The sequence below is a fragment of the Camelus dromedarius genome, chromosome 3 (genome assembly GCF_036321535.1).
Source record: "Camelus dromedarius isolate mCamDro1 chromosome 3, mCamDro1.pat, whole genome shotgun sequence".
NCBI lineage: Eukaryota > Metazoa > Chordata > Mammalia > Artiodactyla > Camelidae > Camelus > Camelus dromedarius.
Genome location: NC_087438.1, coordinates 9,885,364 through 9,910,415, shown reverse-complemented (window position 1 = coordinate 9,910,415; position 25,052 = coordinate 9,885,364). Strand labels below are relative to the sequence as shown.

At 37.9% G+C, this 25,052-nt stretch overlaps 1 protein-coding gene across 1 annotated transcript in view; it reads left to right on the top strand.

Annotated features, from left to right (window-relative positions):
• DNAH5 (dynein axonemal heavy chain 5) overlaps window positions 1-25,052 on the top strand; it is a 236,785-nt gene that overhangs the window by 77,462 nt on the left and 134,271 nt on the right. The window contains exons 16-25 of the mRNA XM_064479570.1: window positions 1,410-1,581; window positions 5,341-5,486; window positions 9,364-9,529; window positions 10,260-10,499; window positions 12,080-12,270; window positions 12,359-12,446; window positions 17,323-17,456; window positions 22,195-22,396; window positions 22,976-23,211; window positions 24,566-24,784. Coding sequence (XP_064335640.1) covers window positions 1,410-1,581; window positions 5,341-5,486; window positions 9,364-9,529; window positions 10,260-10,499; window positions 12,080-12,270; window positions 12,359-12,446; window positions 17,323-17,456; window positions 22,195-22,396; window positions 22,976-23,211; window positions 24,566-24,784 — 1,794 coding nt within the window. The remainder of the gene's footprint in view (window positions 1-1,409; window positions 1,582-5,340; window positions 5,487-9,363; window positions 9,530-10,259; window positions 10,500-12,079; window positions 12,271-12,358; window positions 12,447-17,322; window positions 17,457-22,194; window positions 22,397-22,975; window positions 23,212-24,565; window positions 24,785-25,052) is intronic.

Below are 25,052 nucleotides of genomic sequence, written 5' to 3'. Positions count from 1 at the left end.
ATAGTCTATTAGAAAGTGATAGATCCTATAGAAAAAAATGGAGCAGGGCAAAGAGGATAGAGTGTGTCGGTTGTTTTTGGTGATGCTTTACAATCTTAAATAGATGGTCAGGACAGGCCTAATTGAGAAGGTGGCATTTGAGTAAATATTTGAAGGAGACACAAAGGCCCTAAGGACCTGCACGGAAAACTGGAGTAGGGCAGGAGTAGGTAAGAAAGGAGAAGAGTGATTGGAGATGAGACTAGAGAAGTAGTGAGGACAGACTGGGTTGGTCTTTGTAGACCAACATGAGAATTTGTAGCCCCGAAGGAAATGGGAATTCATGTAGCCATGTAAGCAAAGGAGTGACATGATATGACTTAACGTTTGAAAGAATCACTCCTGCTGCTAGATTGAGCATAGGCTGTATTTAGGGGGTGTGAGTGGAAGCAGGGAGACAGTGGTAGACCATTACAATAGTCTCAGTGAGAGTGATGGTGGTAGCAGTGGATATGGTAAACAGGGCAGATACAGGATTTTTAAAAAATATGGAACAAACAAGATATTCTGAAGGATTGCATGTGAGTATGAGAGAAAGAGAAAAGTCAAGGATGACTTTGAGAATTGGCCTGAGAACTAAAAGGATAGACTTGCCATCATTTGAGATGGAGAATGCTGTTGGCAGAGAAGGTTTTGGGGTAAGAACAAACTTTCAGTTTTGAACATGTTAAGTTTGAAATGTCTGTTAGATATTCAAGTGGAGACATTGAGTGGGCTGTTGCCGCATATGAATCTTGACTTCAGAAGTGAGATCCGGGCTGGTGATGTAAGTTTCACCGTCCTCGGCCTATGGATGATACTTAAAGCTATGGTATTTGTTGATATCAACACTGGTTTCCTGACTCTCTCCCTTTGTGCTTTGGGTCTTGCATCAAGACTTGGCCTGTGATCCCAGCAATGGGCTGAGCAGACCTCTGCTCACCCACACACTTTGGGTACTGAATCTGATCCACAGGAAGTGCTCAGTGGAGCAGGGAGCCCGTGGTGACAGTGTGCAAAGTTGAATGAATGAACTGAGTGATGCACAGGCCAAGGCCCTGGTAACATGACTTAACCTGGTTTGGAAAAGTCACTTGACCTCAGAACTTTTCTCCCCTTTTGGGCTGGATAGGGGGTGAGAAACTCTTACTCTTAAGTTCTTTTTCTCTCCTCAGTGGTATTTTATGGATTAGGAATTTATGTTTATGAAGAGATTTCTTGTCTTCTGTTCTATTCTTCTTTTGTTTTGTCTGATTCTGCTTGCCAGGCTACTGTTGGAGCCCTACAGCTGAACCCTAAATAAAAGTAATCCTTTTGGATTAAAAAATGAGATATTAATAGATATTAAAAGTGAGATATTAATTGATTACTTAACCCCCATTTCATTGCAGATGATGTTGGCTGAATATCAGAGAGTGAAGTCAAAAATGCCTCCCATCATGGAGCTATTGATGGTCCCTCATTTGGCCAAGGTGGATGAAGCCCTCCAGCCCGGCGTGGCTGCACTGACCTGGACATCACTGAACATTGAGATGTACTTGAAAAACGCTTTTGCAAAGATCCGTACGTCTGTTTAAGTGCTTATTATTTTTCAGTACGAAAGGCTGAGTTTTAAATGTCTACTGTATTTCTTAGAGATATTGTGACATAGATAATGAAATGAGGAGTGTTATTCTTAAGCTGTTCCCTATGGAATTTTACCAAATATATGAAGTCATTAATTTCCTGGAAACTATATACATTCGCTATTTAATTTTATCCCCAGAGATGAGCTACATCTTAAAATTATACTTATTGTTTGACATGAGACTTTAAAGGAACTTTAGAGTCATTCAGCTTTTTATACTAATAAGTTAGTGTGTTTTTGAGACTCCGATTTGAATGATGTGGAGATTTGGACAGGACACATGGGAAAAGGTTAAGCAAATATTTTTTCTTAATGAGGGATAGAATACACTTTAAAATATAGGTAAGGTGATGTATTCCATAAAACATGATTTCCCAGAATGTGTACAAATATGCTGCAAAGAAAGAGTCTAGGCTCAGGTAAGCCTGGAAATCCAGTTTAAACAAAGTCAACAGGCTTCTTTTCTGGAGGACTTTTCAGAGCCTTTAATATGCCATTGTCCAGTGGCATATTAAAGTGTCTCCTAAAGTGGGCTTTTGAAGGTGACATTCCCCAGAATCCCTTGGCTGCCTCCTAGGAGAGCCTGTTAACACCTGTAGACCTTCCATGGTGGGCGGTGGAACACAGGTTGGACCACGGTGATGGAGGGGTTGTTCCAGGAAGACTTAGAAATCGCCATTCTCCTCTCCTGCACGGTGTCCACACCGTCTCTTCCTGGCCCGATGCTCCCCATGTTTAAGGCCCAGAGTAAGTCCTACTGCCAGGAAGCCCACTCAGACTGTTTTACCACTCGGGGCCACTTCCTCCTGTGATCTCCTGGTGTTTTTCATTGGGACTAAAGACTCTGTATTTTGATTTCTTCTCATGGTTCCATCTTTCTTCCCAAACTGACTGCAAAGGGCTTGAAAATCAAGCTGTTTCTTACACTTTTGTATTCCTCTGAGCTGGGTTCATACTAGACACCCATACATGTGTGGATTCATACTTGCAATAGTTTTATATAGTTAATGGGTTTCCATTTCTTTACCTCCATAACCTCTTTCCTACCCCTTTGGTTCCATCACCTCATTTCTGGGTCACCCCTTCCTGAGTCTCCCTTCTACATATCTCTCCTTTTATTCGCTCTCTCTCTCTCGCCGTCTCGTATTTGTGGCTGCTGAAGCAGTACATAGTCTACCGCCTAAATTGTCAAGAGCTTGTTTTAATAGCAGATTTTCACTGTACCTTCCAAATAACTTAGAGCTCAGAAGGGTTCAGCCATTTATTTCGCCAGGTGCTGTGTGCTCAAGAATATTTGGTGGGTGCTGGGTTGAGTGGGGTAGAGGAGTGAGGAATTAGTGGTTGAGCTCTTCCATTCTCTTTGTTTTACTTCACAGGTTTGGGGAACAGATTCAAAGGCAAAGTGTGAAGGGGCCTTTGGATATGAATGGGGTGTGTTTCAGGCTCATTATAATTTGAAGGTTGAATCATACAAAACGCATGATCAGACACCCATAGCTTTATCAGAATGGAGAACGTTGTAGAAACAATCTTAAATAAGACCTCCAACGTACAGCTGGAAAACCCTGACCCACAGATGCTAAGTGGCTTCCGATGTTGTATGGTGTTGTAAGAAACAAGAATGAGTTTAGAATCCAGTTTCCTGGCCTCCAAACCAATATTCCTTCCAAAATACATCTCCCCAGAAAATAAAACAAGAGGAAAGGAAGAGGAAGCATTGGTAAAATGTATAAAAACTTCATAATAAGAGTCATCACAACCAAATTAGAACTGACTGCCAAGGCAGACTTCAGTATTATTCTCCCTGGAGAGTATTAGAATTGGAGTGTTAACAGTTGGGATGTTTTATTAGTGTTAGCTGGAGACAGGAGATCATTTCTCAAGAAACTCTTAGTTCTCTGATTCTCTCTCTCTCTCTTTCTTTCTTTCTTTTTTTTTTTTTTTCTAATTTAAATGAAGAAACTGAGGGCTAACAAGGATTAGATTTCTTTGGGAGGCAAACTATGTTGAATCCCAGCAACAACTGGGTTCTTTATTGGATTAGTGGGCTGACACTTCTATTTACAGGCGGTTATTTGTATCATGCAGTTAAGAGAGCATTTGCTACTCTTCAAAACAACACACGGGACATCTTTGACATGATTTTGTACAGTCTATACATGTTGTTTTGGTTTCCAACTACAGCTGTAACAAACCACCACAAACTTAGTGGCTTACCATAAGATGGCTGTAGGGGGAGGGTATAGCTAGGGTGGTAGAGTGCATGCTTAGCATGCAGGAGGTCCTGGGTTCAATCCCCAGTACCTCCTCCAAGAATAAATAAATACACAAACCTAATTACCTTCCCCTAAAAACCCCCCCTAAAATAAAAATAAAAACAAATGGAAAAAAAAGCCATTAAAAAAAAATACGATGGCTATGGCGGTGAGAAAGTCCAAAATGAATCTTAAGGAGGTAAAATCAACATTGGATAGTTCCTTCTGGAGGCTCCAGGGAGGATCCTTTCCTCTGCCCTTTCCAGATGCCAGAGGCTGCCTACATCCTTTGCCTCATGGTTGCTCCAACTTCAAACCAGCAGCATACCACCTTCATATCTCTTCCTCTGTGTCCTGTGGTCACATTGTCTTCTGTCTGACTCTGATCCTTCTACCTCCCTCTTATAAGCACACCTGCCAAGTCCCCTTTTCCATGTAAGGTAATATTCACAGAGGATTAGGGTGTGGACGTTCTCGAAGGGCCATTATTCAGCTTATCACACATATCCTTGAAGCTGCTTTGAAGGATCAGTCAAAAATAGTAAAGAGTGCTCAATAGTAATTGAGTGCATATGCTTAGATGAAAGTTCTGGTTCTCTTTTAGGAGCGAATAAGCTTACCAGGCAGAACTCTTTGGTATCTTGAGTAGTCTCTTTGATAATTAGCTTCAACATTTTTGAAAACTTTTAGGGCTTTACTCTTTAGGAATTAAAGGCACTTATTTAAGGAAGTATTTACATCTTTGATATATCATGAGGATAGAACATGTGTATAACAAGTAGTATCAGAAAAAAAGAAAACTTACCATATGATATCTGTTGAAAAATGTATTTACCCCTTAGATGGAGATACATTAACCATCATTCCTACTTTTGATGTAAATCGTTAATTTCTTCTGGAATTACTCTTCCTGTCCATGGAAACTAGTGTTCAATATTACTTTGGCACAACTTAAAAAAAATATACCTTGTGATAGTAACAGTTAAAAAAAAATTGAGGGAATTTGACTTCAATAATATCTGCTGAATACCTCCTGTGGAATAGGCGCTGGGCTAAGTGTTGAAGATGCAAGGATGAAAAAGGTGATATTCCCGAGGAAGCTAAGACACAAGTAGACAACCTGGTGTATGCAGAGATGGAGGGGTGCTCAGGAGTTGGGTTGGTGCCGGTACAGGAGGAGGAGGGCACTCCAGTACGTGCAGATGCACAGAAAGCCTCCTGGAGGAGATGCGTTTGAGCTCAAACTTCAAGTTAAATCTCAAGTCAAGAGTTAGCCAGGCTGAGAAAGTTAGGAGACTGGTTAAAGAAGGAACAATGTGAGAAAACCAAGTGTGAAACAGCTCTATGGAGCAACTTTAATCCTGATTTTCCTACTGAAGTTTAATCATGTTGATTAAAAAAAAATGCTTAATCTCCCCCCCGCCTTTTTTTTCCCTAAAGAGGACCTGGAATTGCTGCTCGACAGGGTCAATGATTTGATCGAGTTCCGCATTGACGCCATCCTAGAAGAAATGAGTAGCACGCCTCTTTGTCAGCTCCCCCAGGAGGAGCCACTTACCTGCGAAGAGTTTCTCCAGATGACAAAGGTTATTAGATGATTGATGCTTTTATTTAACAAAATTTGGGGGGATTTATTTTTCTATAAAGCCATTATTTGGAAGCATAAATTACATTTTATTCTTTACCCATGATTGGTGTGTGATAGATGTGATTCAAACAAGGAGCCTTCTGACAATAATTTGGAAATGAAGAGGAATATATCTGAGGATTTACTCAGACACAGAGAACAAATCACTTCTTTTCGTATCGGTAGGAGGGAAATTGCCATGGAACACATTTCTCATTTTTTTCATAGTTTTGAAGAATAGAGCTATTTTGCTGAAGAGCTTCTAGTAAGTTAGGGTTAATTAATAAAATAATTGTTTTAAACAGCCTCTGGACAGAATTTCTTTTTTGAACATTTCTATAGTGTTTCCCAAACTGGTGTTCTGAGGCACAGACACAGTTCTGGAGCCGTTGCTGGGAAAGCTGGGAAAGGTGGGGTCTGTGTTCAAGCTGGTAAAGACTGTACCCTCTTTTTCCCTTCCAGAGTCTTTTCACATTAACATATTAAAATAAAGACATTCAGAAGTTCTCCTGAGAAAGTATCTATTTAATGTATTATTTCTTTAATCTATTATTTCTCAAACATTAGCAAACGGGACACTTTCTTCCCTGTGCCAGGACTAGGATCCCGGGGGCAGCGCTCCATGAAGTGACCCTTTGGCAACGTCACTTCAGCATCATTTGCAACATTTCCACTAGGCATCTCGATTACAAAAACTCATCAATGGTGATTTTAATATGGTATGTCAGGAGTCCTCAAGACCAGCCCCACCAGAAGGACTCATGGAACTCAGAATCACTAAAGGCTAAGATTTGTCACAGCTACATAGGAAGAATACACAGTCAGCCCATAAGGTAGAAGACCAGCAGAGTTTGCAGGAATGCATGAGTGGGCTTCCTTACGCTTTCTCCCTCCCATGGGGGGGCCACACAGAGCTCACTGTCCCCTCACCCTCAGCAACAAGAATACAGCGACAGGTCTGCAACATTTATGCCCAGGAAAGCCTGTTAGAGACTTAATGCCCAAGGTTTTTATTCGGTCTCATCACACAGACACCCTCTGCCTAGCGTGGACTAAAATTCCAGACACCCAGAAGGAGAGCAGGTTTTTGGCATAAACCGCACTGTTTGCACAGGCAGTCCAGGCATAGAGAAATAGTTACTCTTTACAACCTTCCCGAAACTAGGCTCCCAGACACCCGCCAAAGGCCAACCTCACCAGCAGGCCAGCGATCTCAGACCTGCCGTGTTAGCCTTTTTCTGCATATGTGGTCATATTTAGCTTATATTAAATTATTATATAATCAAAATTAAATGTCTGGACTTTAGAAATTTCCGGTTCTTCCTTCTCTCAGACTCACTAACTGTTGGTAGACCCCAAACCCCATCTTGTCTCTCCTGTGCGTTTTTTTATATCCCCCCAGCAGAGAAATCACTGGGCTTCACGATTTTTAATATTAATTATCCCTATTTTTATTATTATCTTATAAAATTCATTTCTTTTAAATTTAAAAGCAAGTTTTAGAATATTTAAAAAAATTGGAAAAGATAGCATTTTTACCAACTATACCACCATTGTTATAATTTTGGTGTACTGCCTTTTTATACCATTTTATCATAATTTTGGTGTATTGCCTACTTATAGGCAAATTATACTTAATAAATTTGTGATCCCTACCATACATACAGCAGATTTTGAATAGTGTTTTTTTCCTCCCACCTACTGTTTCTTCACAAACTATTTTTCATGTTGCTACATGGCTTTCATAGTCACCATTTTAATGATGCCTTCAGAATAGTCCAGTGAATTGTTGTACCCTAATTACTACTTCCTTGTTGTTGGACAGTTAAATGGTTTCCAAAGTTTTGCTAATTTGCTGAGGGCTGCAATGAATATATTTATATATTTCATGCTTTCTTCCCCTTTAGGAGTATTTCCTCCTCCAAAATAGGATTATTGTCTCAGAGGATGTGTCTTCATTTAATGGCTCTTAATGTTTGTAGCCAAATTACTTTTCAAAATGATGTGTCAACTTGCAATGCCATCAGCAGTGCAATAGTACCAATTTCACTCTCTTTGAGCAAACACTGTTTTATTATAGTTATAATAAATTATAATAAAATTTTTATTATAATAAGTTACATAAAAGAGCAATACATTTCTTATAATTAAATATAATAATACATTTATTATAATAAATAATTATAATTTATTAATTTTAGTTTAAGTAGCAAAATCATAGAGCCTAATTTTAATTTGCATTTTGATTACTAAAGTGAATGATTATCAATATAACAGAAACTTTCCCTTGAATTTAGTTCTTATAATTCACTTATTCCTTCATTTATTTTTGTGGTGCTCCTATGCAAACCACTGCTTAGGAATACAACAGAGAACAAAACAGATGAGATCCTTGCCATTACGATGCCCACTTTCAAGTGGAGGATACAGAAAAACAGGCAAACAAAATAGCCAATAAACCAACATGTCAGGTGATAAGTTCAATGGAGAAAAGTTAAGAGGTTGTGGACAAAAGGAGTACCTGAGAGAGGGTTGTGATTTTATGATGATGGTGAGGGAGGACTTCTGTGATTACATCTGAACACAGGAAGTGAGGGAGCCAGCCTTGTGAATATCTTTGGAGAAAAGCATTCCAGGCAGAGGGAATAGCAAGTGCAAAGGCCCTGAGGCCTGTTGTTCTGATAGAAAGATGTTGAGTTGAAGTTCAATGGGTATGTTCATATGCTGAGGGGGATAATCAAGTAGAGAAGGAGAAAGTGAATGGGTGGTAAGTATAGTCTCTGGGGAAGCAGGAGAGTCTGTGACTTAAAACTCAGATTCTGTGACTTTGTATTTTTAAATAGAAGGAGAAACATTGCATTCACTGAACAAGGAAGAAAAAGAGTTAATGAGGGAGACTGGTTTGTCTTTTGGATGAGAGTGTGGAGTCAGGGCCACACAGGGGCCTCCATTCGCTTTGTACTATCCCATCCCTTACCCAGTCTCCGACCTGGGTCTTTTTCATAGCTGTCTTTAGGACATATAGCCTTTGTCTTAGGCTGGGGTTGGAGATTAGTAGTTGGGTGAAGTTCTGGGTTGGGAACGAAGTTGTTATTTTATACTTTATTTGATGATAAAGAGGTTTAATAGTTTCAGGACACATCAGAATCTTACTATTTTAATGGCATCAAAATGCCATATGCCTTGTAGCAGTGGACTGGAGGTGGATGTCATGGGTGATGAGGAGGTAAGGGAAGCGTGAAGCTGGTGTTTGGAGTGTATGGTCCATGAGCCCGTTGGAGAGGCTCAAGATGAATGATGGTGGAGCTTGCAATGGAGCTGGAGACTATGACCAGCTCAGAGCCTGTTGCTTCATGGGCTTATTTTCCAGCTAGGTGGTAAATCACTGTTTACATCATCTATTCCCATCTCTGTCTTGATTAAAGTGCCCAACACCTTAGAAATGTGTAATCTTTTTGGAGTCGAGGGGACTATCTAAAATTAATTAGGAGTTGGCTAATTGGGATCATTGGCAAAGGTGAGGAGGGCAGGAAGGCTGTGAAATGAAGAAAACTTCATGGGAAGAGAGGCTGTTCATGGCTTTTAGAGTTATATTTTCTGCTGCTGCAGAAGTAGGTGTGATTCTGGTCAAACTACACTGCTCTGGTTGGTTCTCTTGTCTTTAACACGTTCATTCACAGGATGCCTGGCCTGGGTTAGTGTGAGAGGTGTGGCCAGGCATCATTGGAGGCCAACATCTCATCTGGCAGCTGAACCTATAGCTTAGTATCATTACTAATGTGCTCTCAAGAGCTGGATAAACAAACATGACATGTGCTAATTTTTTTTTTTTGTAGGACCTTTGTGTAAATGGTGCTCAGATACTACACTTTAAAAGCTCATTAGTAGAGGAAGCAGTCAATGAGCTCATAAATATGTTGCTGGAGATGGAAGTTCCATCTAAGGAAGAAAATGAAAAAGTACCCAATGTCAAGAGTGCAGATTCAAAAAATGAAAATTTAGGTAAGACACGGGGTAATGGAAGGGTCTTGTTTTTCTAGGACATTACTGAAAACTAAAATTTAATTTTCTACATGGCAGTGCATTTCACACTTCTACAAATACCCTCCCAATTTTATAAGGACATTTCTAAATCTGATATTATGATTCAGAGCACATTTTAATGGCTCCATGTCATTAATTCCCGTTATTTTTTTGTTAAACCCTAGAAATACTTTGCATTGGCCCTGGTTGGCTCTCTTTGCACTTAATGTACAAGTGTATGTCTTTTCACTTTATCAGTAAAGCAGGATGGTTTCTGGATTGGAATTCCCACTGGAGTATTTCTACACCAGAGCAAATGGTTTGCAGGACAGATGAAGACACTGAGAGGCAGACAAGGGGAGCTATTCCCCCAGGGTTTTATGGTTATTGGTAGAAGAGGGAATCCAGAGAACCAGCACCCAGGCTCCCAGACCCTGTCTTGCTTTTGCAGCCATAGCTTCTGCCTCTCCTCCTGTTTCCTCACACCAAGGAGGAGAGGCCTCCAGCAGTCCACCTGGGGCCCCAATATCCTCTTTGACAGCGTCATTTCATAAGAAGTGTGATGTTTAAGTGTTATCAAACTTGCGTGTAATTTATCTTAATTTTCTTTAATTGCAATAGATGGTTCTCTCTCTCTCTCTTAATCTCTTCCCCGCTATCCTCCACCCCTCCGACCTCATCTCTTTCAATTTCTCTCATTTTGTAACAGCAAAAAGAGAAGAAGGAAATTCTGACTCCTTGACATCGTCCCTTAATGCCGGGGCAGGCCCCCTCCCTTTGACAACAATCATGAGGAAGAAGAGAGAGACTGAGGTGTTAAAGGAAGGAGCCCTCGAGTTGCTCTCTCATTTCAATCACCAAAACACGGAAGCGCTTCTGAAAGTCACAAGGAATACGCTAGAGGCCATTCGCAAGCGAGTTCATGCCTCCAACACGATGAACTTCCTGGGTAATGATTCCACACAGTTCGCCTCCTGGCTGGCCAGGCGTGGTTGCTGGTTGTGTGTGGTATCTGCACGTGTGTGTGTATCTGTGTGTGCGTGTACGCATGTGTTCCTGTTAAATTTACATAATTAAAAACCTCACCATTTATTGAGTGCCTCCTTGTAAGTTGATATACTATGAACTCGAGTTTTCCCCACAATTCTACAAAGTAGATACTATCATTACTCTCATTTAAAACTGAGAAGGCTGGAGTCCAGGGAGGTTAAGTAATTTGCTTAAAATCGATTAGCTTTTGCTAACAACATTATAATTGGCATCCCATTTAATCATTTTGTAATAAGGTGAAAACATGTGAAATGAATTATTTTAATTAGTGAAAGAAAATAGACATACTTTAAAAAGAAGATATATAGAAAGATAATTTCATTGTTAAATTATTAGATTATTAGCCAGTCTTATAAAATGAGAAAGATCTTATTAATGCTGTGAACTCCAAAGGAGTATTTTTTTTTTTAAACTATTTTCATCTCAGTTTAGTACTTTCCGGCTGGTTTTCTCATTCTCAATACAATCATCTTTCCCTCAGCATCCTTCAGAAATAGGTGTTGTGTTTCCCAGGTGGGCCACAGAAATCCTTCAAACCTAGAGACATGGTGAAATTAAATTTTAAATTAAAAATATAAAAAAAGTAATGGTAAATAATTAAAATTGAAAAAATAATAGGGCAATAAAACCTTTTTATTTATTTTAAATATTGGTGTTTTAGGGAAAGTGTGTTTAATATTTAATTAAAAGTGGATGAATAGAAGTGGAAACATTAAAATAATTTTTTGTTTGATGGCATAGTTTATTATGTTTCCTTTCACTTCAGAATGGAGGGTAGTCCTTTGACTTAGGGATCATATTAGAACTTAGCAACTGTTGGTTGATATGCTGAACATCGTTACATGTCTTTCCCAACTTTTTATATTACAAGTATCTCCAGCTATATGTATAGTTAAACACACAGATAGCCACATTTATATGTCTATATTTGTACCTATATCCAACTTTAAAAGCCTCTTAGATGTAAATGGTGAATCACACTTTATTTCTTCTCCACTCTAACTGCCCCCAGTTTGGATATACTCACAGTGGTAGGAAAGACATGTGTTATGTGAAATTCCAGACTGGCTATTTGTTCTGACTTAGGCTTGTTCTGACAGTTGTCCACGTTCTTCATTCTACATTTAATTTGTTGGTATCCTGTTATTTGGATGGTGTCATCTTCAATATTTTAGATAAGAGTGTGTATATTTAGGCCTGGCTTTGCACGGTGCGTTTCCCTTCTGGAGAGTGTACCTGTAGATGGTAATCAGCAGAAAATGGCTTGGGTTTCCCTGAACTGTTCTGTTATATTGAGTAAAACTAGATACTCCATTAGTTTCTATTCATTCATTTCATTCATCCATTCAATAAATACATATTGTCCAATGATATACCTATTATGTATTGTTCTAGATGCTTTAACTTTTCTGATAAAAAATGAAATAAATCCCATTTTAAATCAAAAAATTAAATCTTCCCTATTTTGTGTTAACTCAGACAGTAACAGTGCCTCTAAAACGAAGCAGAACTGTCTGCCCATTTTCCGGGCAAGCATCACCCTGACCATTCCCAACATCGCCATGGCCCCCACCCTGGAAGACATACAGCAGACACTGAACAAAGCCGTGGAGTGCATCGTCACTGTCACCAAGGGGGTTAGACAGTGGAGCAGTGAGCTGTTGTCCAAGGTGGGTGTGGGATGAAGGAATCATTTCACGTGGAAGCTGCTGCTTTTATAGATCAGATGCAGATGAAAAATATCCTTTTGCGTTGTAGAAAAAGATGCATGAAAGGAAGGTGGCTGCTTTGCAGAATAATGAAGACAGTGATTCTGATGTTGAGATGGGAGAAAATGAACCTCAAGGTAAGTGCTGTTTTAGTCCTTTCTAACTAGTCATTGTCAATCAACACTTACTGAGCTAAGATGTATTTTCCCTCCATGCAATTCTCAAATCAGATTAGATCAGAATATTAATTTGTAGGCCAATTTTAAGTTTATAAAATATAAAGATTCATGTATTTTAATATCATCATTGTAAGTAATACATTGGCGACTGTTGTGGCTGCATCACTGTCCAGTGTAATGGGGGTGATGGACTGGGGGACAAGACGGATTTTTGTTTCACAATGTAAAGAGAAACTTGTCATCATCACAATGAATATTCCCTAACATTTGAGAGATATTTTTGTATTTTGACTCAATATGCATCCTGTTTTGCTAACATGCTGTGATTTTTTTTTGCTGTATATCTCATGGTTTTCATTTATATTTTGTAATATTAAGGAGCATATGACATCCAAGTTGCTAATGATAGTCCTACAAATATCTTCTTTTTTTTAGCTTTATGTTTTATTTATTACTTAATTATTTTATTTTGAGGGGGAAGGTAACTAGGTTTATTTATTTTAGAGGAGGTACTGGGGATTGAACCCAGGACCTCATGCATGCTAAGCAAGCGCTCTACCACATGAGCTATACCCTCCCCCAACTACAAACTTCTTTTAAACCAACTGTGCAAACAGCAGAGCTTGTGTAACTGTCAATTAGCGCTCATATCCCTTGGGATGTTAAGTAAACTAACCATGAGGAAGAAACTGAAACAAGTTCTTCTTTAAGATAATCTGTTACTGAGGAAGATGAAAACAGTTTAAAACAACTTTATCCAGAAATTACATTATTTATTTAAGATAAAAATCACATGTTATTATGTTAATTTTAATTTTTATATTATTTGGGGACATTTCTTAACTTCTTGGAATAGTTTAAAATTCAGAATTTTCTAAACTCAAAATATATTCAATCATGAATTATATCTTTGAGAGGAAAAATGTTAAATGAAAAATTGTTCATGTATTTTTGTCATGACAAAAGAGAGTTAAAAAAAGGAAGTAAGCTGCACTTTCTAAAAATAACAGCTTTGAGATATAATTTAGGTAATATAAGCTCACAGTGAAAAAAATGTGACAATGAATATATGTACGTTCATCTATAACTGAAAAGTTGTGCTCTACATTGGAATTTGACACAACATTGTAAAATGACTATAACTCAATAAAAAAAGTTAAAACAATTTAGATAATATAAAATTCACCCTTTTAAAGTGTACAATTCAGTGGTTTTTAGTAATTCCCCCAAAGAAACCCTTTACCGATTAGCAGTCACTCTCCATTTCCTCCCCTCAACCTCTGACAACCACTAATTCAGTTTCTGTCTTGATGGATTTGCCTATTCTGGACATTTCATAAGTCAGTCTGAGGAGTATTGAAATGAAATTTAAAAGGACTGAAATAATACAAAGTATACCTTCCAAACACAGTGAAATGAAATTAAAAATCAGTAACAGGTGATTTGGGAAATTCACAAATACATACAAATTAAATAACACACTCTTAAATAACCAATCAGAAAAAGAAGAAATCACAAAGAAAATTAGGAATTAGTTATAGGATAAGTGCAAAGACAACCACAAAACGCCAAAACTTATGAAATGCAGTTAGAACAGAGCTTAGAGGGAAATTTATAATCTTGAACACAGATACTACAAAATAAGAAATGTCTCTAATCAGTAACCTCACCTTCTATTTTAAGAAATTTATTTTCAAGATCACTAATTCTTTCTTCTAAAAGCTAAAATCTGTTGAGCCCTGCAAGTGCTTTCGTTACATTTATTGTTCTTTTCAACTTGAGAATTTGTATTTGATTTGCTTCTCTATTTCTATCTCATTATTGATTGTCTCTATTTTGTGAGACATACTTCTCAGACTTTCTTTTAATTCCTTGGATAGGGTTTTCTGTAGTCCTTTGAACATGCCTTAATAGCTGACTTAAAATTTTTGCCTAAGTTTATTTAGGCCCCATTTCTTTGTTTTTCCTTGTTTCCTTTGCATTAGGCAACAGATCGAAAAAGACATTGCTGTGACTTATCTCAAGGAGTGTTCTGCCTCTGTTTTCTTCTAGGAGTTGTGTGGTTCCTGGTCTTACTTGTAGCTCTTTAATCCATTTTGAGTTTATTTTAGTAATGATGCACCCATTAGCAAAGGAAACCATCAACAAAACAAAAAGACAATCTACTGAATGGGAGAAAATATTTGGAAATGTTATGACCAAGAAGGGGTTAATATCCCAAATACATAAATAGTACATACAACTCAATGTCAAAAAAACCCAGCCAGATTAAAAAATGATCAGAAGACCTAAACAGACATTTTTCCAAAGAAGATAGCAGGCACGTGAAAAGATGCTCGACATTGCTAATCATCAGAGAAATGCAAATTAAAACTGTAATGAGATATCACCTCACACCTGTTAGAATGACCATCATCCGAAACAAAAACAAAAACAAAAACGGAGAAACAATCAAAAATGTAAATGACAAATGTTAGCAAGGATGTGGAGTAATGAACTTTCTTACCCTGTTGGCGGGATTGTAAATTCACACAGCCACTGTGGAAAACAGTACAGAGGTTCCTCAAAAAACTGAAAATAGAGCTACTGCATGACCCAGCATTTCCACTCCTGGGTATATATCTGGAAAAATGAACACTAATTCAAAAAATACCTGGACCCCAGTGTTCACAGCAGCACTGTTTACAATAGCCAGAAAGCAACCCAAGTGCCCATAGACCACTGAATTAAGAAGATGTGGCATATATGCACAATGCAATACTCAACCATAAAAAAATGAAATTTTGTCATTGGCAACAAGATGGATGGACCTGGAGGGTAATTTGCTTAGTGAAATAAGTCAGACAGAGAAAGCCAAATACCATATGTCATCACTTATATGTGGAATCTAAAAAATAAAACAAATGAAAGAATATAGCGAAACAGAAACAGACTTACAGATAATAGGGAACAAGCTAGTAGTTACCAGTGGAAAGAGGAAAAGAGGGAAGAGGCAAGATAGGGGTATGGGATTAAGAGATACAAACTGCTATGTACAAAATAAATAAATAAACTACAAGGATCTATACAGACCAGGGAATATAGCCAAAATTTTATAGTAACTTTAAAATAGAATATAATCTGTAAGAAATCTGAGTCACTATGTTGTACATCTGAATCTAATATAATATTGTAAGTCAACTAAAAGTTGATCAAAAGTCAATCAAAAGTTTTTTGTCTAGTAATTCCATTAGTGGGCTTTCTCATGTACAGTTTCTGTTGGCTATTTTTGGTTCTATGTGTGGTTACCACCCTTCTGTATCTTTGCTTGTCTCACAGTTTTTATTTTTGTTAAAAACTTAATACTTTAAAGAGTATAATGTGGCAACTCTGAAATCCGATTCTTTTCCGCAGGGTCTGTTGTTGTTACTGTTTGTTTCTTTATTGACTTCCCTGGACTAATTCTGTAAAATTCATCCTCCCTGTGGAGTGCACCAGTGAGGTCTCTGCTTGGTTAGTTTAACAGTTAACTATGATTGCACAGAAATTTCCTTTAATGCTTTGAACCAGTTAGTCTTCCACCCTTTGCCTAGGGATTTGTGTGTGCATTGGAGCACCTGAAAGCTCAAGAAGTTTTCAGCACTGCCCTAGCCTTTATTTACTGTCTGTGCAAGACCTCAGTTCAGCCAGAGTGAAAGACTGGGCATTTTTGGGTCTTTCCTGGGCATGTGCACAACTGTGTACAGAAGCATGACCTTCTAGAGCCCTGGGAACATGTCAGGGTCTCACAGTGCCTTTTGTGGACATCCCATTCCCCAAACGTCTTGTTTGCCTCAACTGATATCATTGCCTCAGGCAGCTGTGAAGTTAATTGTCACTGATCTTTTTAAAAACATTAAAAAATTACTTTATATTATTTTTTGTAGTGGAGGTACTGGGGATTGAACCCATGCAAAGCACACACTCTACCACTGAGCTATACACTCCTCTCCCCCAGGTCTTTTTCTTTTTTTTTTTTTTTAATTGAAGTGTAGTTGACTTGCAGTGTTAGTTTCAGGTGTACAACACAGTGACTTGATATTTTTGACGTTATGAAATGATCACCACTCTGCGTCTGGTTACCATCTGTTGCCATACAGAGGGATTACGACATTATTGACTCTGTTCCTTACGCAGTACGCTGTATCCTGTGACTGGAGGTTTGTACCTCTGAATCCCTTTTTTCTATTTTGCCAACCCCCTGCCCACATCCCCACTGGCAGTCATGAATTTCTTCTCTGTATCTGAGTCTGTTTCTGTTTTGCTCTGATTATTGTCTGACAATCGCCTTGGGGACAGGGATTTTCTCAGGTCAAATACAGATAAAGTCTTTGACTGGGACTTTCCCAGGGAGTTTCCAGAAAGTCAAATGGTGAATTCTATGGGACGTCTTGAGGCGCTGTAAACCCAGGCTGGCCCCTCTGGCGGCTGCTAGGCTGCTGTGCGGTTTTCACAGCCACAGTGGTTCTCCAAGCACTCCTGTTTCTCAGGGCCACCACACAGCCAGCGGGCAGTGGGCGTAGAACAAGTTCAAAACCTCATAAAACTCACTGTTGTTACCAAAATTCCCCAAATTTTTTCTTGAGGAAACAAACACTCCTTGAAGTGTTGGAAGCTTTGGTTAATTTCCAGAGTCCTGCAAAAATTGATATTGACAAATTTCCCCAGTGTTTTCAATTGCTTTTATAAAGATTTTCTGGGGTCCTTACTTTACCGTTACAGAAATCCCCTCACCTTTTAAAAGCATGTGCCCTGTGCTGTTAATATAAATGTTTTTGTCTTTTCTTTCTTTTTTTTTTTTTTTTTTTGCTTTTAGATACCTTTGAGGTAGCATCTGTAAACTTACCCATTCCTGTGCAAGCCAGGAACTACTATAAGAATGTGTCTGAAAACAAAGAGATTGTAAAATTAGTCTCCGTGCTTAGCACAATCATCAACTCCACCAAAAAGGTATGCCAAGAGGATTCTTAGCCAGGGCTCTGTGCTGTACAACATGTGTCTGTGTGAAGTTCAGTGGAAAAGCTCATCCTCCATGGATCCTGGGTCTTACCCACTCTGCCTCCAGAGAGCAGCTTACGGAATCTCGTATGTGCCCAGCAAATGTTTGTTTAACTAAAGATTTTTCATTCTAGATTGCAAGGGGAAAGAGAACTGTTATTTTTGTGTTTTATATTGTCTTCTGTTGAGTGCCTTTAAACTATTTATGTAGTTACGTAGTATAAATAAATCTGTTAAAAAATTGATATGTCAAACCACAAACTGGACTGGTACGGTAATCCACCTTCAAAGAGTCAGTGACGCTAAAGCTGACTTGTATCATTTGAAATAAAATAAGATTTACACTCAACTTTTCATATTTGTGTAGTCAGGCAAATCTTATAAACTATCAGATGAAAATTTATCTGTATAGTCATGTGGATATAATACTGAGAATATTAAAAATATTAATATTATCAACACAAACTTTTATTGGACTTGGATATAAACTCAAATTAATTTTTTCTTACAACTTGCTCTTCTCTCAATTATTTTTCTGTTCTTGTGGTCAAAAAGGTTCAAAATCGTGAAGTCAATTTCTACATAAGAAAAAATCTATATTCACATGGCCACTAAGACTTGCTGACTCTTTAAAACTGTTTCTCAGTGTTGAGGGAACAGTTACTACTCAGTAAATACATCTATCTTTTCTGTTACTCAGTTTTGATAGAATGAGTTTCATTTGTTTGCAAGTGTTTTGAAAAGCTACCTTTGCTGTCACCATGTGAGGAAATGTTAAGTTTAGTTTTAATGTGTTCCTAAGGAGGCTGGAAGCTTTTGCATTTATGCATTTTCAATTTTCCTTTCTTAATGTATTGAAGGTCCTGCATTTAATTTTGCCCTAGGATAAGTGTTCACATAATTCAATTTAGTAGATGTCTGTCTAGTGCTTAGTTTATCAAACTCTGTTCTAAATGATAAAGGTAAGTAGAGTAGTCTCTGATGATAATAAACATTCAAATATGTTTTCAAGTGTCTCAGTAATCAGAAAATACAATAAAATAAATCAATAATAAAGTCCATTCTTTCCTCTGAATATAAAGCAGCCACTATTATGAAAACCTAAGAGTAGGACAGTAGTTGAAATCAATATACTACTGGCAACAAATCTGTGTCATTTTTGTTCCATTTGCCTTTATATCATATGGAGGAGATGTATGGATCTTATGTCTTCCTTAAAATAATAGAAAGGGTTGGCACTTAGAATAACTTGAAGGACCTTTTTCACACTGATAGGATGGCCAAACTATTTCTGGAAGAATATATGCATACTTGGCCATAGTGCTAGACATGGCCACCACAGCCATAAACCCTTCTGAATGATTCTTCCTCAACCACAGAATATCCTCTGATCCCAGCCCCTTTCCTCTGGCCATAGCTGATTGGATCAGAATGTAAACCTGACCACAGCTCATACAACTCAATAACAAAAAACAAAAACCCAATCAAAAGATGGGCAGAAGACCTACATAGACATTTCTCCAAAGAAGACATATAGATGGCCAACAGGCACATGAGAAGATGCTCAACTTTGCTAATTATTAGAGAAATGCAAATCAAAACTACAGTGATGTATCACCTCACACCTGTCAGAATGGCCACCATTAAAAAAATCTACAAATAATACATGTTGGAGAAGGTGTGGAGAAAACGGAACCCTCCTACATTGTTTGTGGAATGTAAATTGATGCAACCACCATGGAAAACAGTATGGAGGTTGCTTAAAAAATTAAAAATAGAGTTACCATATGATCCAGCAATCCTACTCTTGGGCATATATCTGGAGAAAACTGTTATTTGAAAAGATACATGTACCCCAATGTTCATAATAGCACTATTTGCAATAACCAAGACATGGAAGCCATCTAAATATCCATTGACACACACACACACACACACACACACACACTATGGAATACTACTCAGCCATAAAAAGAATGAATTAATGCCATTTGCAGCAACATGGATGGACCTAGAGATTATCATACTAAGTGAAATGAGTCAGAAAGAAAAAGACAAATATCACATGATATCACTTATATTGTGGAATCTAAAATGTGACACAAATGAGCTTATTTATGTAACAAAAATAGACTCACAGACATAGAAAACAAACTTATGGTTACCAAAGAAGAAAGGGGGAAGGGATAAATGAGGAGTTTGGGATAAGAAGATATGAACTACTATATCTAAAATAAACAACAAAGTCCTACTGTATAGCATAGAGAACTATATTCAGTATCTTGTAATAGACCATAATAGAAAAGAATCTGAAAAATAATATATATATATGTATATATTCAGTTTGTTGTACACCAGAAACTAACACATTGTAAATCAACAATACTTTGTAAATCAATAATACTTCAATTTAAAAAAAAGAATGTAAATCTGACCTACATTCAGCACATTTCATAGGTTGGTCATCGACTTATAACACTGCCTGACTTGAAACGATGGGCTGGACCAAACACTCAAAATAACCTTGGCAATTCAAATAACTTAAGTAGAGCAGCCCTACATATGTAGTTCATGTAATTTTTCCTTTAGGCATGAGGTTACCTATGCTTTCATAAGTTCCAATTTAATAAAGACAGACACTTTTAGATAAAACAAATGAAAGTCTAAAACTTATTTAGTTAGGGTATGTTCTTAAAATTATAAACTACTGGGTGTTGAAAGAGCTCAGGATTGGGGAATTTATACCCATATTCAGGAATCTTTGACAATCTGTAATTCATTCTCCAAACCATCATACATTTGTGAATATGTCTACAGGCTGTGGCAGTGCATTCTGAGTGTGCTTGTCAAGCTCTCAGCCCAAGGCAGGGGATCAGTTGTGGCTGGGACAAGTGGTGACAGGCTTAGTTTTCTGCATTTTAATGAGTGAGACATCTCAATTCTGAGGTTCTGAGGGACCTTTTAGCTGCATGTGGGGCGTTGGAGTAAAGTTACTCCTTGCCTTAGTACAGTTTGGTGAAATTTGCTTTAAGTAATTCGACCATTTAGAGTGCTGTTGGTGATGCTCTATTTTTTTTTAAATGGTATTTTTTTTTAACTCTACTTCAGTTTAAAGATATTTTTCTCATGCAGAAGTAATTCTGAAATGATAACATAAGCCAAGAGAAAAGTTGATTACCATGAAGTATAAACATTAGAAATGAGAAGACAAATTTTAATTATTTTTAGATGATATGATTATGTACCAAATAATCCATGGGTGCTAACCTGAAAAAAAATATGGCCCAGTGAAAGTTAAAAGTCAGTTCAAAGATAACTGTAGGCATTTCTGCTGTAATGCAATAAATATATTCCTGAAAAGCCTGTTTTGCAAAGTTGCGCACTTAATATAACATGGATTATGAGAAAAAAGGCTGTGAGACAGACATGCCAAACTTTGGAAATTTTGTAACCAGATAATAAAAACAACACCAATCAGAGTAAAATATTAACCTATTAATGACGTTATAATCAGTATTGAACTTTACTATCAAAAGGTGAAAGAAACTTAGTAGAAGGTAGTGTAAGAAAGAGTTGAAAATGCTGAGTTACAGATAAAATATACAAAGATCAAGTCTAATTGTTCAGAAAACATTTTCAAAACAAATTGGTGACCAAATTGACCCGAAAGAAAGAAGTGGCAAAAAGAATTGTGCCCCTGTAGGACTTGCTGCTTTAGTGGGTACAGAACAAAGTGCTGGGACAAGTAAGCTTTTGATAATGTGACCTTCCCATCAGATTAACATCATTCCCTATTTGCCAGTTGTGAGAGAACCAGTTCATCCTACGGGAGCACACTTTGTAGCAAATAGGATGTTTGCTAAAAACCAGTGTTTTAAGAAAACTTATATGCTATCCATAAAGTTATAAGAATAGTGGGAAAAGATCCTTTTTACAGTAGCAACATCACAGAAAAATATCTAGGAACATACATAATCAGAAATTTGTGGGGTCTTTGTGAAGATTTCTCTAAAACAGAACGAATAATTAAAAAAATAGGAATGGGAAGATTCAGAAATATATACAATGTTTCTGGATGGACTGATTTAATATTGTATGGATGCCAGTCCTTAGCCAATATATACACATTTTATGTAATTCCATGCAATCTTTCAATGGGGTTTGATGCTGAATATATTCTGTTTGCCCCTCTAGATCTAATCTCCACCCTCTGAATTTAGGGAGCAAGTCAATAGGTTTCCATTGAGGCTTCCAGTAGATTCAACCAATGAGACTCTTAGAGGAGCTCTGAGCGAGGGAAGAGACTGACCTCAGAGCATTTTCTCCTCTCAGCACCACCCTCTCTGTGGCATGATCGTGAACTGCAGTTTTTTGACCTGAGGTCCAGCTCCAGTTCACAGGGCCCTGTCCACAGGAGATTTCATGGATTCTCTCTCTCTCTTTTCCCCCTCTAGAACCTGTCCCCCTCTCTTTTTGGCTAGGGCCAGTAGCAGTTTCATTTGTTAACAATCCTGGGTTACTGTTTACACGATTGTATCTAGTTCCAGTTCTGTGGCATTTTCAACTAGTCACACAGGTCACTAAATGAGACATTTTAATAAATCCCTGGGAACCACCAGGAGTTGACATATTCACATATGTCATGGTGTCATTTCTGATTCTCTACACAAATCTCTTATTTGTATTCTAGGAAGTTATTACATCCATGGATTGCTTCAAACGCTACAATCACATTTGGCAAAAGGAGAAAGAAGAAACAGTTATGACATTTATTATGAAAAACCCCTTGCTTTCTGAATTTGAATCCCAGATTCTCTACTTCCGAAAACTAGAGCAGGAAATTAGTGCGGAGCCCGAGTACATGTGTGTGGGCGCCCTTGCTCTGTGCACAGGTTGGTTCATCTTCTTCCAGACATAAAAATCCAGCAGTGTTGTTCTGTCTCTCTACCTAGGTTAGTATTCCAGAGAGTTCTAACTCTCTTCAAGATTGACTTTCCTTTTATGAGGCTCAAGATTTAAGACCAATTTGTAGATTTGTTTTTAAGTCCCTTCCACATAATTATTTATTCTGGACTATTTTGAACACTTTGCTGCTAAACCTTGAAATAAGTGCTAATTCAGAGGAGGGATGAGTCTATATTTAGAATTAAAATGTACCCTTTTAAAAAAAAACTTTCTTTAAGAAATAACAATAACAAACATTTGAGGCTTATCCCCAAAAGTTTTGATAATGTACTTTTAAAATATTTTTTGGCACTTTGAAATGTGTTCTGAACTGTGGCAAAACAAGCTTGATAAAGTGAATGAATATATAATATTTAGGAAAAACTAACTTTTTTTCCAGTTTGAGCTTTCAGGTGTTAGAGGGCTATCAGCCTGCAAAGTATTTACTATTGGTGAACAGTGGCACTGTGTCTCCTCATACTGGTTCAAGTTTTTCAAACTGAACTGTGGGCATTTGGGTTTTACAGCCGACTTGAAGTTCACCTTGACTGCTGAGACGAAGGCCTGGATGTTTGTCATTGGCCGTCACTGTAACAAAAAATACAGAAGTGAGATGGAAAACATTTTTACACTTGTTGAAGAATTCAATAAGAAACTGAGTCGGCCAATTAAAGACCTTGATGATATTCGAATTGCTATGGCAGCACTGAAGGAAATTAGGGAGCAGCAGATCCCCATTGACTTTCAAGTGGGACCTATCGAGGTAAGTGATAACAGTTTGCTCTATAGAAATGTCTACATATGTTGGGTACTGTTAGCTGAAATATTGACTAGGTCTGGACTGGAGTTACAAATAGATGCTAAACCTAAGAAGAACAATTTTAGTAATGATAATATCTAACTTTATAGGGTGCCTCATATGGGTCAGTTCTAGTCCTTTCCATGGCATCTAAGGCCCCTAAGGGCTGAGCCTAAGATAAGGATTTCTGTACGAGTGATTTATTGATGACATGGGAGCAATGGAGTGAGCACAACAGGAAGGACGAGGTCAGGGGTGGGAGGAAGCGAAGGGAGGGTGTGATCTTAGCTGTAGACTAACTTCCACCTAATCCCATAGGGGTTTCTGGAGCATGACTTACACCACACAGTTGATGCCACCTTGGCAAGGGGGACTGTCCTTTATTTCCCCTTATCAGTTGGTCACTGACTGTAATCTCCCCATGAGGAGGCGCCTATTGGCTGAGGACAGTTTTCAAGGGGAAGAAGGCAGCTTGATCCCTAAGCCAGCACACCCAACAGTTGGGGATGTAAATACCAGCTGGTAAACAGGACCTGGATGGGGCACTGACAGTGTCCATTCATGGATTTACCTATCTTAACTCGTTTAATCCTTGCTACAACTTACACACAAGGAAACTGAGGGTCAAAGACGTTATACCATTTGATTAATGTTGCACATTACTTTAATAATCACGTATTCATTCAGTGTCTATGGGGAAGAGCAATGGTGGGAGAAGAGACCAGAGATTCTTAGGAAAAATCCTTTCTCATGAAAACCAAACTTTACCTCATTTTCATCTTCTAGGCAAGAGACTAGGCCAGGATTTTGCATCCTGAGGGCAATGACTTGGCCCAGGCTCTGATTCAAGTATGCCCTCTTATGTCTTACTATGGGAATCTTTTACCAACAAAGTGAAATGGAATGGAGTTAAAACTCTGGTTTATTTTGTTATTCTAAAATTAGCGGTTAAATTGTTGGATGTTTTTAATTGACTTGATTTAATTTTGCAGTCTTCAAATACATTTTAGGAGCCTAAGTAAAAAGGCTTTTTGTTTGGATACTGATTTACAGTTTTCAAAATGCATTTAAAGTGATGTTTTTTCAATATTCAAGAAAATCCTGTGACACAGTCAGCAAATTTTCCCATTTTACAGATGAGGACACTGAAGCTTAGTGACTCAGTTACTCACTTAAGCTTTTCCAAGTTTGCAAGTAGAGTAACTATAAGTGTCTGGGTAGTTTCCTTGTCATGCTGAGCTTTTCCATTCTAATGCTTTAATATGCATCTGACTGGCAGAAATTAAATTTTCCTTTTTTTTTTTTTTTTTTTTGATAGGAGTCCTATGCCCTACTTAACAAATGTGGGCTTCTGATAGCAAAGGAAGAGATGGACAAAGTCGATACTCTGCGTTACACTTGGGAGAAGCTTCTGGCACGTGCCAGTGAAGTTCAGAATGAATTAGTCTCACTGCAGCCCAGTTTCAGGAAAGAACTTGTTAGTACCGTGCAGGTCTTCCTCCAAGACTGTCACCAGTTCTATCTGGACTATGATTTGGTACGACTTGAGCTTTCTCTGTTTGTAATTTGGGGGAAGAGTGAATATAGCATGCAAAATGTAGTTGTGGTTTAAAGATTATATGTCAAATTTAATGAAATCTGCTAGGAATGGAAGTTTTATTTTCATGAGAGCAAAGATAGTTCCCTTTCACAATCCTTTTCCCCCTTACATTTCATCCAGAGTGACTTAACAGTAAAATGAAAATTTAGAAGTGCTGTTTATGTTGTATCATTGGTCTCTTACTGAAGTTGAATCTTTCTAGATT